General features: G+C 43.8%; 1 protein-coding gene across 3 annotated transcripts in view; it reads left to right on the top strand.

The window, feature by feature from the left end:
* The first annotated feature begins 296 nt into the window (after window positions 1–296).
* Window positions 297–15,198, top strand: part of LOC141270577 (uncharacterized) — a 53,292-nt gene continuing 38,390 nt past the window's right edge. For 2 of the 3 annotated variants that reach the window (XM_073680656.1, XM_073680654.1), the window contains exon 1: window positions 297–359. In XM_073680656.1, coding sequence (XP_073536757.1) covers window positions 334–359 — 26 coding nt within the window. In that variant the 5' untranslated portion in view covers window positions 297–333. The other variant, XM_073680655.1, reaches the window with a different exon arrangement.

The raw sequence follows: 15,198 nt of genomic DNA, 5'->3' as shown, positions 1-15,198 counted from the left end.
ACCTCGTACACACGCGGCTCCGCTCCGTACACCTCGTACACACGCGGCTCCGCTCCGTACTCCTCGTACACACGCGGCTCCGCCCCGTACGCCTCGTACACGCGCAGCTCCGCTCCGTACACGCGGCTCTGCTCCGTACACCTCATACACACGGCTCTGCTACATCCACACTGTAAACCCCTCCTGACCCCACACATAAACTTCACCTCATCCAGCACCATGACAACCAGCACAGCAGAGTCCTGCATCCACTGAGGCCCCTGATCATGTGACCCCTGACTCCTCCCCTCCTGTGACCTCATCACAGCTCCTGTGCGCACAGAACAGCCATATATGTGGTGGCGGCTCTGCAGGTGGAGGTATGTGGAGTTTCCCCCATTACTGGAGCATTAATACTAGATATATATTGCACAGGGGATATCGCAGCAGATTCCCTCTAGAATAATCCTGGAAACACAGAATTAGATGATTATTTCTCAGTAGTTTCTACATTGCTCCCAACCATCCCGGATACAGCGGGACAGTCCTGATTTTGAGACTAATCTACTTATCCTTCAATGCAGTGAAAAGTAGCCACCACGCCCCCTCTGGGTTCAGGCCGCTTCCTACCTATCAACCTCACATGAGCTATCATCCTGCAGAGCATGCCGCATCCAGCGCTTGTGTCCTCCTGTGAGTGAGGTAATTAGAATCAGCAGCCAGAGCTCTGTGTGCCTGCACCAGAGTTTAGGTGTGGTGATACAGCACCTTTCTTCTCTTCAGGGTCCCTGTGTGCCTGCACCTGAGGACACATGGTGATACACCACTTGTACCTTCTGCTCATGTTCCCTGTGTGCCTGCAGAAGAGGAGACAAGTGGTGATACACCACCATTCCGGCTTTGCTCAGTACATGACTTTACTAACTCTCCCCTTCCACTCTCTGACCATAATCTTCTTTCATTCTCTGTCAAGAACTGAGACTCTACTCAATACCCCCCCAACTTTCCACACATAGAAATATACGTGCAATTAACACCCAGAAATTTATGAAAAAGTTGCAATCATCATTGGCCCCAATCTCCTCCCTCTCATGTCCTGACTCTGCATTGAAGCATTATAACAAAATATTGCTATGCGCCCTGGATGAAGCTGCACCTCCTACACAAAGAACAACTCGGCATACACGGCGACAACCCTGGCACACGCCTCAAACACGTCTTCTCCAGAGGTACTCCAGGTGCGCTGAACGGCTGTGGAGAAAATCTAATCTGCCCGAAGATTTCCTCCATTATAAATTTATGCTGAAAACATATAACTCTGCGCTTCACCTCTCCAAACAAACCTACTTTAACAATCTCATCATCTCACTTTCCAATAATCCTAAACGCCTCTTTGACACGTTTCATTCTCTCCTCAATCAAACAACACAGGCCCCGACCACCGACCTCAGCGCTGACGATCTGGCCAATTATTTCAAAGAAAAAATTGACCATATCCGACAGGAAATTTTCTCCCAATCCCCAAACGTTATGCATGCTCTCCCCCGCCACATTGTATCTTGCTCACTTTCTGACTTCGAACCGGTCACGGAAGATGAAGTGATCAGGCTCCTTGCATCTTCTCGCCCTACTACCTGCACCAGTGACCCTATTCCCTCACATCTCCTTCAGTCCCTTTCTCCAGCTGTCACCACTCACCTAACTAAAATTTTCAACCTCTCCCTCTCATCTGGTATCTTTCCCTCTTCTTTTAACCCCTTTCTGACATATGACCTAATAGTACGTCTTGGTGACCTGGGCCGATTGGACCAATGACGTACTATTAGGTCATATGGCAATCGCGTCTGCACACAAGCGCACCGCTCCCGGCACATTAACCCCCTCAATGCTGCGATCGAAGTCGATCGCAGCATTGTGGTGGCAAGGGGAGGTGATCGGGATACTCACCTCCTCTTCCGGCCTCCAGCGCTGTCTGCAGCGGCTTCCCGGATGTTGCCATGACGACCCAATGTCGTCATAACAACATCCGGGTCACCAGACAGCAGGAAGATTCTTTTGTCATGCGCAGTGCATGACCAAACTATCTTCTCACTGTGTAGCACTGACAGCCTGTATAGCACAGGAATGGTGCTGCATTCCTGTGCTATACAGGCGATCAGAATAAAAAAAGTGAAAGTCCCAGAGTGGGACACAAAATAAAAGTCCAAACAGTGTTAAAAAATGAAAAAAAAAATAGAGAAAAAAATTGTAAAAAAAATGTAAAAAAAAAATCACCAAAAATAAAAATATAATGTACCCATCAATAAATATTATTATGAAAAAAACAAACAAAAAAAAAACAATAAAAGTACACATATTTGGTATCACCGCGTCCGGAACGACCTGACCTATAAAACTGTCCCACTAGTTAACCCCTTTAGTGAACACTGTAAAAAAATAAAATAAAAAACGAAACAAAAAAACAATGCTTTATCATCATACCGCCAAACAAAAAATGAAATAACACGCGATCAAAAAGACAAATATAAATAAAAATGGTACCGCTAAAAACGTCATCTTGTCCCGCAAAAAAACAAGCCGCCATACAGCTCCATCAGCCGAAAAATAAAAAAGTTATAGCTCTCAGAATAAATCGATGCAAAAAAATATTTTTTTCTATAAAATAGCTTTTATTGTGTAAAAGCGCCAAAACATAGAAAAATGATATAAATGTGGTACCGCTGTAAACGTACTGACCCGAAGAATAACGCTGCCTTGTCAATTTTACCACACGCGGAACAGCATAAAAAAAAAAAACATAAAAAAAATTCTGGAATTGCTGGTTTTTGTTTATTCTGCCTCCCAAAAAAGTGCTTGAAAATGGTACCAATAAAAACGTCAAGCCGTCATATGACTCTGTCGGCCAAAATATGGAAAAATTATAGCTCTCAAAATATGGCGATGCAAAAACTAGATTTTGCAAAAAAATGCATCTTTTAGTGTGTGACAGCTGTCAGTCATAAAAACCCGATATGATTCTGGTATTGCTGTAATCGCACCGACCCGAAGAATAAAGACGTCTAATCACTTAGAGCAGGGTTCCCCAACTCCAGTCCTCAAGGCCCACCAACAGGTCATGTTTTCAGGATTTCCTTAGTATTGCACAGGTGATGTAACTATTGCCTGTGCTGATGATGGAATTATCACCTGTGCAATACTAAGGAAATCCTGAAAACATGACCTGTTGGTGGGCCTTGAGGACTGGAGTTGGGGAACCCTGACTTAGAGGAACGGCGTAAAAAATAAACTCTAGGGTTAGGGTTGGGATAGGGATTTTTTTTCAAAACTAAAAAAAAAAAAAAAAAAAAAAAAAAAAAAGATGATGATATGGCGACTAGTGTTGCGCGCAAGTACTCGCTACTTGAGTTTGCATCGGGTGCCCAGGAATGCACTGAGTATCGCGGGTGCTTGAGTGTCTCTGCCCCATATGCTTCGTGGCCAAAATAACCTTGTGGGGATTGCCTGCCATGCACAAGCGATCCCCGCATGTTTTTTTTTGGGTGTCTAATAACCATGAAACATGCGAGCGGGGACTCCAGCATGTCACTCGAGCACCCACGATACATGGTGCATACCTGAGTACCCGATGCAAACTCAAGTAGCCAGCACTTGTGCTTAAGACTAATGACAACTTATTCAATATGATGACCTAATCTAATTCTGTGTCGTACCTCTGGATTCAAAATGTTCACTATACCCCTTCATAAAATCCTTGAGGGGTGTAGTTTCCAAAATGGGGTCACTTGTGGGGGGGTTTCCACTGTTTAGGCACATCAGGGGCTCTCCAAATGCAACATGGCGTCCGCTAATTATTCAAGCAAATTTTACATTCAAAAAGTCAAATGGCGCTCCTTCTCTTTCGAGCTCTTCCGTGCGCCCTAATAGTGTTTTTTTTCCCACGTATGGGGTATCTGCGTGCTCAGGGGAAATTGCACAACAAATTTTGGACTGTGGTTTTGAGCACCTTGAGGGGTGCAGTTTTTAGAATGGTGTCACTTTTGGGTATTTTCTGTCATAAAGACCCCTCAAAGTGACTTCAAATGTGATGTGGTCCCTAAAAAGAATGGATCTGTAAATTTTGTTGGAAAAATGAGAAATCGCTGGTCATCATTTAACCCTTATAGCTCCCTAATAAAAAAAAATAATTGGTTCCAAAATTGTGCTGATATAAAGTAGACATGTGGGAAATGTTATTTATTAACTATTTTGTGTGACATATCTCTCTGATTCAAGGGCATAAAAATTCAAATTTTGAAAATTGCTAAATTTTCTAAATTTTCGCCAAATTTCCGTTTTTTTCACAAATAAACGCAAGTGATATCGAAGAAATTTTACCACTATCATGAAGTACAATATGTCACTAAAAAACAGTCTCAGAATCAGGGGGATCCGTTGAAGCGTTCCAGAGTAATTACCTCATAAAGTGACAGTGGTCAGAATTGTAAAAATTGGCCTGGTCATTAACGTGCAAACCACCCTCGGGGGTAAAGGGGTTAAACACGCCAGCATACATCCATTACTTAAAAAAACATCCCTTGACCAGAACTGCATGGCCAACTACAGACCTGTTTCCAATCTTCCACTTATCTCTAAACTTCTGGAACACCTGGTCCATTCCCGTCTAATCCGAGACAACTCTCTTCTTGACCCTCTACAATCTGGTTTCCGCCCTTTACATTCTACTGAAACTGCCCTCTCTAAAGTCTCTAATGATCTACTAACAGCTAAACCTAATGGTCACTACTCCCTGCTGATTCTCCTGGATCTCTCTGCAGCATTCGACACTGTGGATCACCAGCTCCTCCTCACTATGCTCCGCACTATTGGCCTCAAGGACACTGTTCTCTCCTGGTTCTCCTCCTATCTCTCTGACCGCTCCTTCTCTGTGTCTTTTGCCGGCTCCTCCTCCTCTCTCCTTCCCCTTACTGTCGGGGTTCCTCAAGGATCAGTCCTAGGCCCCCTTCTCTTCTCCTTATACACGCTCCTATTGGACAAACAATCAGCAGATTCGGTTTTCAGTACCATCTCAATGCTGATGACACCCAATTATACACCTCTGCCCCGGACATCACCCCTGCATTACTACAAAAGACCAGTGATTGTCTTTCTGCTGTGTCTAACATTATGTGCTCCCTCTGCCTAAAACTGAATCTGTCAAAAACTGAACTACTCGTATTTCTTCCCTCCACTAACCTACCTGTGCCCGATATTGCCATTTCCGTTTGTGGCTCAACCATTACTCCCCAGCAACAAGCCTGCTGTCTTGGGGTCATTTTTGATTCAGATCTTTCCTTCACTCCTCACATCGTTCATGTCATCTACACCTCAAAAACATCTCAAGAATCAGGACATTTCTCACCTTTGACTCGGCAAAAACTCTTACTGTAGCTCTTATTCATTCTCGTCTCGACTATTGCAACTCTCTACTAATCGGTCTCCCTCTTACTAAACTCTCCCCTCTCCAATCCGTCCTTAACGCAGCAGCAAGGATCATATTCCTCGCCAACCGCTACACTGATGCCTCTTCCCTGTGCCAGTCATTGCATTGGTTACCCATCCAATATAGAGTTCAATTTAAACTTATCACGCTTACCCACAAAGCGCTCCATGCTTCAGTACCCCCCTACATCTCCTCCCTTGTCTCAGTCTACCACCCTACACGTGCCCTCTGTTCTGCCAATGACTTAAAACTAAAATCCTCCATAAGCTCAGCTTCCCACTCCCGTCTCCAAGATTTCTCGCGTGCTGCGCCAATTCTTTGGAATGCACTACCCAGGACAGTTCGATTAATTCCCAATACACACAGTTTCAAGCGGACCCTAAAAACCCATTTCTTTAGACTGGTGTATCACCTAAACACACTATCTGTCCGTCCCAATTTTCCACCATATTAAAATCTTCAATTTCAGGTTCATACCATCCATGTACTTAATAGCCTCGGTCAGGACTGTACACATAGTGGCTGGCGACCAGTCCATGTATTATTATTTATCCTATTTAGTATATCAAGGCTGCATTATACAATATATGTACACTTTACCTTTTGTGTCTCCCCATTTCCTCATAGACTGTAAGCTTGCGAGCTGGGCCCTCACTCCTTTTGATTTGAGATATGCTTATTCTTTATCGTCTGTATAAGTCCCCCCTAAAATTGTAAAGTGCTGCGGAATATGTTGGCGCTATAAAAATAAAAAAATATTATTATTATTGTACATTCTCCTCAGGGTCCCCGTGAGCCTGCACCTGAGGAGACATGTGGTGATACAGCACCCTTTCTTCTCTTCAGGGTCCCTGTGTGCCTGCACCTGAGGAGACGTGGTGATACGCCACTTGTACCTTCGGCTCATGTTCCCGGTGTGCCTGCAGAAGAGGAGACGAGTGGTGATACACCACTTGTACATTCTCCTCAGGGTCCTCGTGTGCCTGCACCTGAGCAGACGTGTGGTGATACAGCACTTGTACCTTCTCCTCAGGGTCCCCATATGCCTGCAGCGCGCTGGGGGGATACATAAGTCTACAGTCACACTAAGTGATCAAAAACTGTGCCAGGGACACTGGAAGGTTAGAGATACATGTTCTCCCCTTCCAGCCGCCTGGTACCACTGATCTAGATGCTGGACCGGCGTCTTGTGATTCAATCCGGTCATTTCTAGTCCCAACAGTTCTGGATACAGTGGATAGTCCTGGATTTGGGTCTATGCCCTGCAGTCTTGGGCCTCTGCTGAATTTCTTTCACTGCCACTCTGATATTTCCTCCTGCCAGGGGAGAAAAAAATGGTGGATTGGGTTGTGGCCAATATTTGCCACGGCGTAGTACACACGCCGCATGATCTGTCTTTCTTTCTGTTATTCAAAAGTTGGGAGGTATGCACGCACCGCCCCACTCCGTGCACGTCATACACGCACGCCCCTGCTACATCCACATTGTAAATCCCTCCTGACCCCACACATAAACTTCAGTCCTGCATTCACTGTAGTGAGGTATCAGTCGATCCGTTCCTAGACAAAGAGCCGGCTCTCTGCTGTGAACGATGGGAGCCGGTCCCCCAGTGAGAGCCACTTACTTCTCTGAATGGCTCTCACTGGGCGTAAAATTGTGGTGTTCAGCGGCCGTAACTTTGCCCACTCTTCAATGTAATTGGCTATTTGTGAGTGGGCGGAGTTTTGGAGACATCAACGTCATCTTAAATATGTGTAATATATTTAATAGGAATCCACTTGGGATTCAAAAGAGACAGCTCATTTTGGTGAGCAGAACCAGGAAAGCCAGATCAACAAAAAGAGCCAGACTGCCCATCACTAGCATACACTGAGGCCCCTGATCATGTGACCCCTGACTCCGCCCCTCCTGTGACCTCATCACAGGTCCTGTGCGCACAGAACAGCCATATACAGGTGCATCTCATTAAATTAGAATATCAGCAAAAAGTTAATTTATTTCAGTTCTTTAAAACAAAAAGTGAAACTCATATATTATATAGAGTCATTACACACAGAGTGATCTATTTCAAGTGTTTATTTCTGTTACTGTTGATTATGGCTTACAGCCAATGAAAACACAAAAGTCATTATCTCAGTAAATTAGAATACTTTATAACAACAGCTTGAAAAACGTTTTTAAAATCCGAAATGTTGGCCTACTGAAATGTATGGTCAGTAAATGCACTGAATACTTGGTCAGGGCTCCTTTTGCATCAATTACTGCATCAATGCGGCAATGTGGCATGGAGGCGATCAGCCTGTGGCACTGCTGAGGTGTTATGGAAGCCCAGGTTACTTTGATAACAGCCTTCAGCTCGTCTGCATTGTTGGGTCTGGTCTGATGTTGATAATAGATTCTCTAAGGGGTTTAGGTCAGGCGAGTTTGCTGGCTAATCAAGCACAGTGATACTGTTGTTTTTAATCCAGGTATTGGCGCTTTTGGCAGTGTGGACAGGTGCCAAGTCCTGCTGGAGAATGAAATTTCCATCTCCAAAAAGCTTGTCGGCAGAGGGAAGCACGAAGTGCTCTAAAATTTCCTGGTAGATGGCTGCGCTGACTTTGGTCTTGATAAAACACAGTGGACCTGCACCAGCAGATGACATGGCTCCCCAAACCATCGCTGATTGTGGAAACTTAACACTAGACCTCAAGCAGCTTGGATTGTGGCCTCTCCACTCTTCCTCCAGACTCTGGGACCTTGATTTCCAAATGAAAATTGGAACTCTGGGACCTTGCGGAGTGTGTCAATGACTGCCTTCTGGACATCTGTCAAGGCAGCAGTTTCCCATGGTTGTGGAACCACACTACTGAAACAGACTAAGGGACCACTTTAAACACTTGGGAAGCCTTTGAAGGTGTTTTTTGTTAATTAATCAAATTTACTGAGATAATGACTTTTGTGTTTTCATTGGCTGTAATCCATAATCATCAACATTAACAGAAATAAACACTTGAAATAGATCACTCTGTTTGTAATGACTCTATCTAATGAGTTTCACTTTTTGTATTGAAGAACTGAAATAAATAAAATTTTTATGATATTCTAATTTAGTGAGATGCGCCTGTATGTGGTGGCGGCTCTGTAGGTGGAGGTATGTGGAGATCCCCTATTACTGGCGCATTAATGCTAGATATATATTGCACAGGGGATATCGCAGCCGATTCCCTCTAGAAGAATCCTGGAAACACAGAATTAGAGATGATTATTTCTCAGCAGTTTCTATAGGACTTAATACATTCCTGATTCCGGAGAGTAATATAAATACAGCAGAAAACAGAGGAGTAAAGTTCAGAGAAGAAGCTTCATAGAAAGACCCTGAAGTTACAGATGTCGTTTAACCCTTTGGGAGGAACTGATTCCAGGGAGTAAATCCAGAACATTTCTCTGTAGAAGTTTACTGCATTGTGATTGTGAATCTGCTGCAGTCATCTTTTCTAACGCCGACCATCGGAGATCAGAACTTTTATCACCATCTCCGAAAAATGTCTGGCCACGGTGGTCACCAAACTTCTGCTCTTCTTCATTCTTATTCTTGCAGTGGATTTCATCCTAGATTCATAGAGCCGAATAGAGGACTGATGTTCCTTCAGTCTGATGGTAATTGATCGTGACGTTTGTCCACTTTACCACTAGGGCACTTTAGTGAGTAAATCACACCAGAACTGTAACATATTAAAAAAACACCAATATCCACAGGTGTCCCCTCTAATTGGTGGGAAAACTATCACCTTCAATAACCCTCGAATAGTTCTGGCATGACAAACACTGAAAAGTGTCCATTTTTCCTTTTGAAAGTCTGACCAGACACTTTAGCTTAATAGTATCAGCTCTAATGAAATGGTTAGATAGCGATTTACGCTGAAGATGCACAAATTCTAGGTTTGTTTTAAAAATATATTTAGGGTGTTTTTGTTTTGCCACCTTATAAGAATCACAAAGGTTTTGTTCCTTTTCTACTGATAGATAGATACATACGACCCAATTGTGAAAGACAGCAACAAAGGAAACTTGTATTGCACTCATAGTACGGTGCCTCTTTCTTAACCCCAACACACTGTATAATGTTCCCACAGTATTGTCATCCCCCAAACACTGTAAAATGTTCCTACAGCAGAATCATAGAATGTTAGTTGGAAGGGACCTCCAGGGTCATCGTGTCCAATCCCCTGCTCAATGCAGGATTCACTAAACCATCTCAGACAGATGTCTGTCCAGCTTCTGTTTGAAGACGTCCATTGAAAAAAAACTCACCACCTCTCGTGGCTGCCTGTTCCACTCATTGATCACCTTCACTGTCAAAAAGTTTTTTTTTCTAATATTTAATCTGTATCTTTTACCTTTCAGTTTCATTCCATTGCTTCTTGTGTTTCCATGTGCAAATGAGAATAAGGATTTTCTCTCTACACTTCAGAGATTTGTAGACAGCTATTAAGTCTCCTTTTAGTCTCTTTTTTACACTCTAAACATTCCCAGATCCTTTAAAGGGGTTGCCCATTCAATTGAATGGGAGGATGATGTGCAGTACCCCGATAACAGCTAATCGGTGGGGGTGCCTCATGTGGGACCCCGGCCGATCATACATTGATGCCCTATTCTACGGATAGGGAATCAGTGTGAAAGTAGTGGACAACTTCTTTAACCGTTCCTCATAGGACATAGTTTGCTTTCCGCTCACCATTCTGAGCTCTTCTCTGAACTTGCTCTAGTTTTTCAATGTCTTTTTTTTTTAAATATGGTGCCCAGAACTGGACACCGTATTCCAGATGAGGTCTGACCAAGGTTTAGTAGAGGAGGAGAATTACTTCACGTGATCTAGACTCTATGCTTCTCTAAATACATCCCAGAACTATTTCCCTTTTTTGTTTCTGCATCACACTGTTGACTTGTATGTAGTCTGTAAACTATTAGTATTTATTTATTTTACTCACTTATATAGCGCCATTAATTCAACCGCGCTTTACAGACATTATGCGCACTGTCCCCATTGGGGCTCACAATCTAAATTTCCTATCAGTATGTCTTTGGAGTGTGGGAGAAAACCGGAGGAGATTTTTGTTTTTCTTGCCCAGATGTAGACTCTTGCATTTCTCCCTGTCAAGCTTATCTAGATTCTTCTGAATCCTTCGTCTGTCTTCTCTAGTGTTTGCTATCCCTCCTAGATTTGCATAGGCTGCAAATTTAATTATTTTACCTTTCGGGATGAGCGAACGTGCTCGGTGATACTCGGGTATCACTCGAGTATCTTGGTGTTCGGATATGCTCGTTACTCGGCGTAAAAATAAAATTATGGTGGGTTAATTTTTTTAAAATCTGCTTGGCCTGGTACAGTTCGCAAAATATTTTTGGTCAAAAAATTGATTATATATATTTGTGGCCGCAGGCCCTTTAAAGGTGCAGGGGCGCGCACGACATGCAGGACAGTGGCGACCTGGGCCAGGGGAGCAGGGTTCACATGCACGGCCGCTAGCCTGTTTGCGCACAGGTCTCCACAGCTGGCGCGGGCCCTTTTGAGGAGCGCGCACAGGCCCCCACAGGCGAAGGAGCACACGGGCGCGTGCGTGTCTGCATGTGTATATGTGCGTATCTGCACACACATGTATGTGTGCTTATGTTTATGCTCGCTTCTACATGTGTGTGTGTCTGTCTGTCTTTGTGCATGTGTGTCTTTGTGCGTGCATGTCTGCTTGCTCTTCCAAAGATTTATTATAATTGGATAGAGATGGGGGAAAATTTTTAGAAGACGGCATGGGGAGAATGTGTGAAGAAACGTGATAGTGAATGGGTGAGGGTACAGATTGGGGAAGGAGGATTTATGAGGAGACAGTATGGAGAGTGGGGGGGTATGAGGAGACTGTTGAGGGGAATGATTGAGGAGACAGTATGGGGGCAGAAAAGTGTGAGGGGACAAAGAACAGAGACAGTAGTGTGGGGGGAGGTATAAAGAGGGAGGCAGTGTGGGGGAGACAGTGTAAGGCCACAGCAAGGAGGGAACAGTATGCGGAGGAGGGGTAATGTGATGAAGGGACCCAGTATAGAGCCTGAGCAGTATAAGTGTGAGAGGACAGTGTAAAGAGAGGACAGTGTGGAGGACATGTACCATAAGAGGGGTGGAGTGTGGGGGTCATATTTTGTGCAGGGAATATAGTGAGGGGCAATTATTTATTCAGGGGCTCAGCAGAGTGCAGTATTTTTTATTCAGGAGCATTATAATGACACTCCTACTATCTTTAACCCCTTTACCTCCGAGGGTGGTTTGCATGTTAATGACCAGGCCAGTTTTTACAATTCTGACCACTTTTACTTTAGTAGGTAATAGCGCTGGAATGCTTCAACTGATCCCCCTGATTCTGAGAATGTCACGAAAAAGCATATTGTACTTCATGATACTGGTAAAATTTCTTTGATATCACTTGCGTTTATTTGTGAAAAAAACGGAAAATTGGTGAAAATTTTGCAATTTTCAAACTTTGATTTTTCATGCCCTTAAATCAGAGAGATATGTCACACAAAATAGTTAATAAATAAAATTTCCCACATGTCTACTTTACATCAGCACAATTTTGGAAACAAAATTTTTTTTTGTTAGGGAGCTATAAGGGTTAAAAGTTGACCAGCGATTTCTCATTTTTACAACAAAATTTACAAAACCATTTTTTTAGGATCCATATCACATTTGAAGTCACTTTGAGGGGCCATTATGACAGAAAATACCCAAAAGTGACACCATTCTAAAAACTGCACCCCTCAAGGTGCTCAAAACCACATTCAAGAAGTTTATTAACCCTTCACATGTTTTATAGCAATTAATTGAACGTGAAAGGAAAAAATGAACATTTAACCTTTTTGCAATAAAATTTTACTTTAGACCCAAATTTTTTATTTTCACAAGGGTAACAGGAGAAATTGGACCCCAAAAGTTCAATTTCTCCTGAGTATGCTGATACCCCATATGTGGGGGAAAGCCATTGTCTGGGTGCTCGGAAGGGAAGGAACATCCTTTGACGGTATCAACGCAAAACTTGCTGGAATTGACAGCGGACACCATGTCACGTTTGGAGAGCCTCTGATGTGCCTAAACAGTGGAAACCCCCCACAAGTGACCCCATTTTGGAAACTAGACCCCTTAAGGAACTTATTTAGATGTGTGTTGAGCACTCTGAACCCCCAAGTGGTTCGCAAACGTTTATACCGTAGAGCCGTGAACAAAAAAAAAATTTCCACAAAAACGATCTGTTAGCTGCAATTTTTTTATTTTCACGAGGGTACCAGGAGAAATTGGACCCAAGAAGTTGTTCAATTTCTCCTGAGTACGCTGATACCCCATATGTGGGGGAAAGCCATTGTTCGGGAGGGAAGGAGTGACGCTTTGGAATGCAAACTTTGATGGAATGGTTTGTGGACGTCATGTCACGTTTTCAGAACCCCTAATATGCGTAAACAGTCGAAATGCCCAACAAGTGCCCTCTTTTTGGAAACTAGACCCCCCATTGAATTTATCTAGATGTGTTGTGAGCACACACGTTGACTTGTGAAAATAAAAAAAACACATTTTTTCCACAAAAATGTAAAAAAAAATATTTTCACAAGGGTAACAGGAGAAAGTTGACCTCAAAATCTGTTGTGCAATTTCTCCTGAGTACGCTGATACCCCATGTGTTGGAGAAAACTACTGTTTGGGCGCATGTCAGGGCTCGGAAGAGAAGGAGTGATGCTTTGGAATGCAGACTTTAATGGAATGGTCTGCGTCATGTCACGTTCTCAGAGCCCCTGATGTGCCTAAACAGTAGAAATGCCCAACAAGTGCCCCCTTTTTGGAACTGATTAATGATATGTGAATTTTATAATGTAGTGTCATACGTCAGTTGTGTAGTGTTCGTCAGCTTGGCATAAGTCAGAAATTAATAGTCCATGGAAGTATGGTACCTTCTTAAGCATTCTTTCATGCACAGGCCAGGTTTTTCGGGGCAGGTGTCACATTGGTAAGTGGTGTCCTTGTGTATTCCCCTTTTGGAACACACTCGGCACCTCTTTTGGGACTTACCTTTTTTCCTGTTTGAGGGCCTTCCCTTGGGAAATGCTGGCCTGGTACAATTTGAGGTTCTTCAATTCCGGAAGTACTGGGGCCCGCTCCGTCACCATTGCCATATATCAGGGCCTTAATCACTACCTCCTGGAACTGAAGGTACGACGTAGAAGTTTGGCCTACACATTGTGATAGAAGGAAAGCGTTGTGCATTGCCATCTGTACGATGTGCACGGCCAGCTTCTTATACCATACCTTGGCCTTTCTCAAAGCACTGTATGGCTGGAGAACTTTATCAGAGAGATAAACTCCCCCCATGAACTTGTTGTACCCCACTACACAGTCTTATTTGACAACCTGTGTAGTGGAACCTCGTACAGTGCTGAGGGTGCTGCCATCACCATGTATGGTGGTCAAGAAAAGGACATCCCTCTTGTCCTTGTACTTGACCACCAGTAGGTGGTCGCTACATTGGGCTCTGCTCTCACCCCTGCTGAGCATCTGCCCAATTAGTGTCTTCGGGAGGCCTCTCTGATTTTTGCGGACAGTACCACAGATTGCGGTACCTCGCGCAGAGAGGGACTTGAAGAAAGGTACACTGGTATAAAAGTTATCCACGTAAAGGTGATAACCTTTATCCAGCAGTGGGTGCACCAAATCCCACACAATTTTCCCTCTCAATCCCAGAACAGGGGGCATTCAGGAGATTAAATCCTTGGAGTCCTTCCCTTCGTAAACTCTAAACTTGTGAGTGTACCCTGAGGTACTCTCAGAAAGTTTATACAGCTTGATTCCCTACCTGGCCCTCTTACTGGGCAGGTACTGCCGGAATCTAAGCCGCCCCCTTAAAATGGATTTAAGGACTCATCCATGCATATGTCCCTTGGGGCACGTACACTTCAGCAAACTTGTTGTTGAACTGCTCGATGACTGGCCGAACTTTGAAAAGACGATCAAAGTTCGGGTCATCACGTGTGGGACACCTTGCATTATCGTTGTAATGCAAGAACTTGTGGATGGCCTCAAAACATGTCCGGGTCATGACCATTCGGAACAGTGGAGTGTTATACAAAGCGTCAACACTCCAGTATTGCCAAATTTCTGGCTTCTTTAGGATCCCCATATGAAGGACCCGGCCCCCAAACTTCATCATTTCTACTGTATCTTCAGGAGACCAGTTAGAAAATGATGAAGCGGGGTTTTCTGCCAAAAACTGATGAGCGTACAAATTAGTTTGGCTCACCATGAGGTTTAGAAAATCTTCAGAGAAAAAGTCTAGTTCTGTGAGGCCGGTGGTGTCAAACTTGATTTCAGATTCCGCCACGAAATCAGGAATCAGTGGCTCATAATTTTCGGGGGCGAGGTCCATACAGGGTCAGTAGTGGGGGATGCTGGTTATTCTCTCTCTTGGAACAACTGCTTGGCGGTTCAGCAGCACCTGAGGAGGAAGAAAAGGAGGACGACGAGGAATCAGAAAAATAAAGAAAGGTGGGATTCTCACCCTCGCTGTCAGTGTCAGAGGCAAGGAAAGCATATGCCTCGTCCTCTGAATAGTGAGTTTAGGATGAGCGGGACATTTTTTTATTAATGTATGTGGTATGTGTGTCAGTGTGCTTGGTGTAAACTTTTTTTATTTTCTTAAAAAAAGAAAGAAAAGGAACAACCGTAGGTGGTG

Source organism: Phyllobates terribilis, unplaced genomic scaffold (genome assembly GCF_046119375.1).
Source record: "Phyllobates terribilis strain yellow unplaced genomic scaffold, ASM4611937v1 Scaffold_5__5_contigs__length_657084704, whole genome shotgun sequence".
NCBI lineage: Eukaryota > Metazoa > Chordata > Amphibia > Anura > Dendrobatidae > Phyllobates > Phyllobates terribilis.
Note: the sequence above shows the minus strand (reverse complement) of the source record. Positions and strands in the feature narration are given on the sequence as shown.